This window comes from Protopterus annectens, chromosome 16.part0 (genome assembly GCF_019279795.1).
Source record: "Protopterus annectens isolate FY-2018-M chromosome 16.part0, PAN1.0, whole genome shotgun sequence".
Taxonomy (NCBI): domain Eukaryota; kingdom Metazoa; phylum Chordata; order Ceratodontiformes; family Protopteridae; genus Protopterus; species Protopterus annectens.
Window position 1 is genome coordinate 578,234,870 of NC_056750.1, and position 2,869 is coordinate 578,237,738.

Sequence of the window (2,869 nt, forward strand, 5' to 3'; positions counted from 1 at the left end):
CTATATGCACTGCAGTGGTTTAGCTGTGTACACTGGCAGTTTATCTATGTGCACAGGCACTGATTTATCCATGTGCACCTGCATTGGTTTATCTATACACACTGGCACTGGTTTATCAATGTGCACTGGCTTTGGTTTATCTATATGCACTGGCATTGGCTTATCTATGTATATTTCTATTGGTTTATCTGTGTGCACTGGCATTGGTTTATCTATGTGCATTGGCACTGGTTGATCTATGTGCACTGGTATTGGTTTATCTATGTACATTGGCATTGGTTTATCTATGTGCATTGGAATTGCTTTATGTATATGCACTGGTATTGGTTTATCTGTGCGCACTGGCATTGGTTTAGCTGTGCGCACTGGCAGTGGTTGATCTGTGTGCACTGGCAGTGGCTTATCTGTGTGCACTGGCCTTGGTATATCTATGTGCACTGGCATTGGTTTATCTATATGCATCGGCATTGGTTTATCTATGTACACTGGCATTGTTGTATCTATGTGCACAGGCATTAGTTTATCTATATGCACTGGCATTGGCTTTTCTGTGTGCATTGTCATTGTTTTATCTATGTATGCTGGCTTTGGTTTATCTATTTTCAGTTTCTTTGGTTTATCTGTGTGCATTGATATTGCTTTATGTTTGTGCACTGGCACTGGTTTATCTACATGCAGTGGCATTGGTTTATCTATGTGCACTGGCATTGGTTTATCTATGTGCATTGGCATTGCTTTATCTATGTGCACTGGGATTGGTTTATCTGTGTGCACTGGCATTGGTTTATCTGTGTGCAGTGGCACTGGTTTATCTGTGTGCACTGGTCTTGGTATATCTATGTGCACTGGCATTGGTTTATCTCTATGCAGTAGCATTGGTTTATCTATGTGCAGTGGAATTGGTTTATCTATGTGCAGTGGAATTGGTTTATTTATGTGCACTGGCAGTGGTTTATCTATGTGCATTGGCATTGGTTTATCAATGTGCACTGGTATTGGTTTTTCTATGTGCACTGGCTTTGGTTTACCTATGTGCACTTGCATGGGTTTATCTATGTGTGCTGGGATTGGTTTATCTATGTGCATTGGCACTGATTTATGTATGTGCACTGGTGATTCTTTATCTATGTGCACTGATGTTGTTTTATCCATGTGTATTGGCATTGTTTTATCTATGTGCACTGGCATTGGTTTATCTATGTGCACAGGCATTGGTCTTTCTATGTGCACTCGCACTGTTTTATCACTGTACATTGTCAATGGTTTATGTGTGTGCCTTGGCAATGCTTTTCGATGTGTGCTGGCATTGATTTATCTGTGTGCATTGGGATTGGTTTATCTATGTGCACTGGCATTGGTTTATCTATGTACATTGGCATTGGTTTATCTGTGTGCATTGAATTGCTTTATGAATGTGCACTGGCATTGATTTATTTGTGTGCACTGTCATTGGTTTATCTGTGTGCACTGGCTTTGGTTTACCTATGTGCACTTTCATGGGTTTATCTATGTGTGCTGGGATGGGTTTTCTATGTGCACTGACATTGGTTTATCAATGTACACTGGCACTGGTTTATGTATGTGTACTGGCTTTGGTTTATCTATATGCACCGGGATTGGTTTATTTATGTACATAGCCACTGGATTATGTGTGTGCATTGGCAATGCTTTCTCTATGTGTGCTGGGATTGATTTATCTGTGTACATTGGCAGTGATTTATCTATGTGCACTGGCATTGGTTTATCTATGTACATTGGCATTGGTTTATTTGTGTGCATTGGAATTGCTTTAGCTATCTGCACTGGCATTGGTTTATCTGTGTGCACTGGCATTGGTATATCTATATGCACTTGCATTGGTTTATCTATCTGCGGTGGTTCAGCGGTAGTGTTGCTGCCTCACAGCAAGAGGTTCTCCCATTTGATTCTGGGCTGAAGTGTGGGGAGTGCCTTCTGTGTGGAGTTTGCATGTCCTCCCTGTGGTTGGGTGAGCATTCAAAAGATATGCGTAAAAGGGGGTGCCTTCATTGACCGTTGAACGTCAAGCTGGCACCTCGGTGTTTGTGAAAGTCTACTGCCAATTATTAGCGGACCGGAGTTCTGCTGTGGTGACCCCTAACCGGGAAAAGCCGAAAGAAAACAACAACTGGCATTGGTTTATCTTTGTGCATTGGCAATGGTTTATCTGTGTGCATTAGCACTGGCTTATCTATGTGCACTGGCATTGGTTTATCTATGTGCACTGGTTTCATCTATATGCACTGCAGTGGTTTATCTGTGTACACATGCAGTTTATCTATGTGCACAGGCACTGGTTTATCTATGTGCACTGGCATTGGTTTATCTATACACACTGACACTGGTTTATCAATGTGCACTGGCTTTAGTTTATCTATATGCACTGGCATTGGCTTATCTATGTATATTTCTATTGGTTTATCTGTGTGCACTGGCATTGGTTTATCTATGGGCATTGGCATTGGTTCATCTATGTGCACTGGTATTGGTTTATCAATGTGCACTGGTATTGGTTTATCTATGTACATTGGCATTGGATTATCTATGTGCATTGGAATTCCTTTATGTATATGCACTGGTATTGGTTTATCTATGTGGTCTGGCATTGGTTTATCTGTGTGCATTGGCAATATTTTATCTGTGTCCATTGGTTTAATTTATCTATGTGCACTCGCACTGGTTTATCTATGTCCACAGGCACTGGTTTATCCATGTGCACTGGCATTGGTTTATCTATTTGCACTAACATTGGTTTATCTATGTGCCCTGGCATTGGTTTATCTATCTCTGCTGGCATTGGTTTATCTATGTTCTCTATCTTTGGTCTATCTGTGTGCACTGGCATTGGTTT

At 41.1% G+C, this 2,869-nt stretch overlaps 1 protein-coding gene across 1 annotated transcript; it reads right to left on the minus strand.

Moving 5' to 3' along the window:
• On the minus strand, positions 1–1,254 carry LOC122790623 (extensin-1-like). Its single transcript, XM_044058149.1, has one exon. The coding sequence runs from the start codon at positions 1,252–1,254 to the stop codon at positions 1–3; it is 1,254 nt and encodes a 417-aa protein (XP_043914084.1).
• Between the last annotated feature and the right edge of the window lie 1,615 nt (positions 1,255–2,869).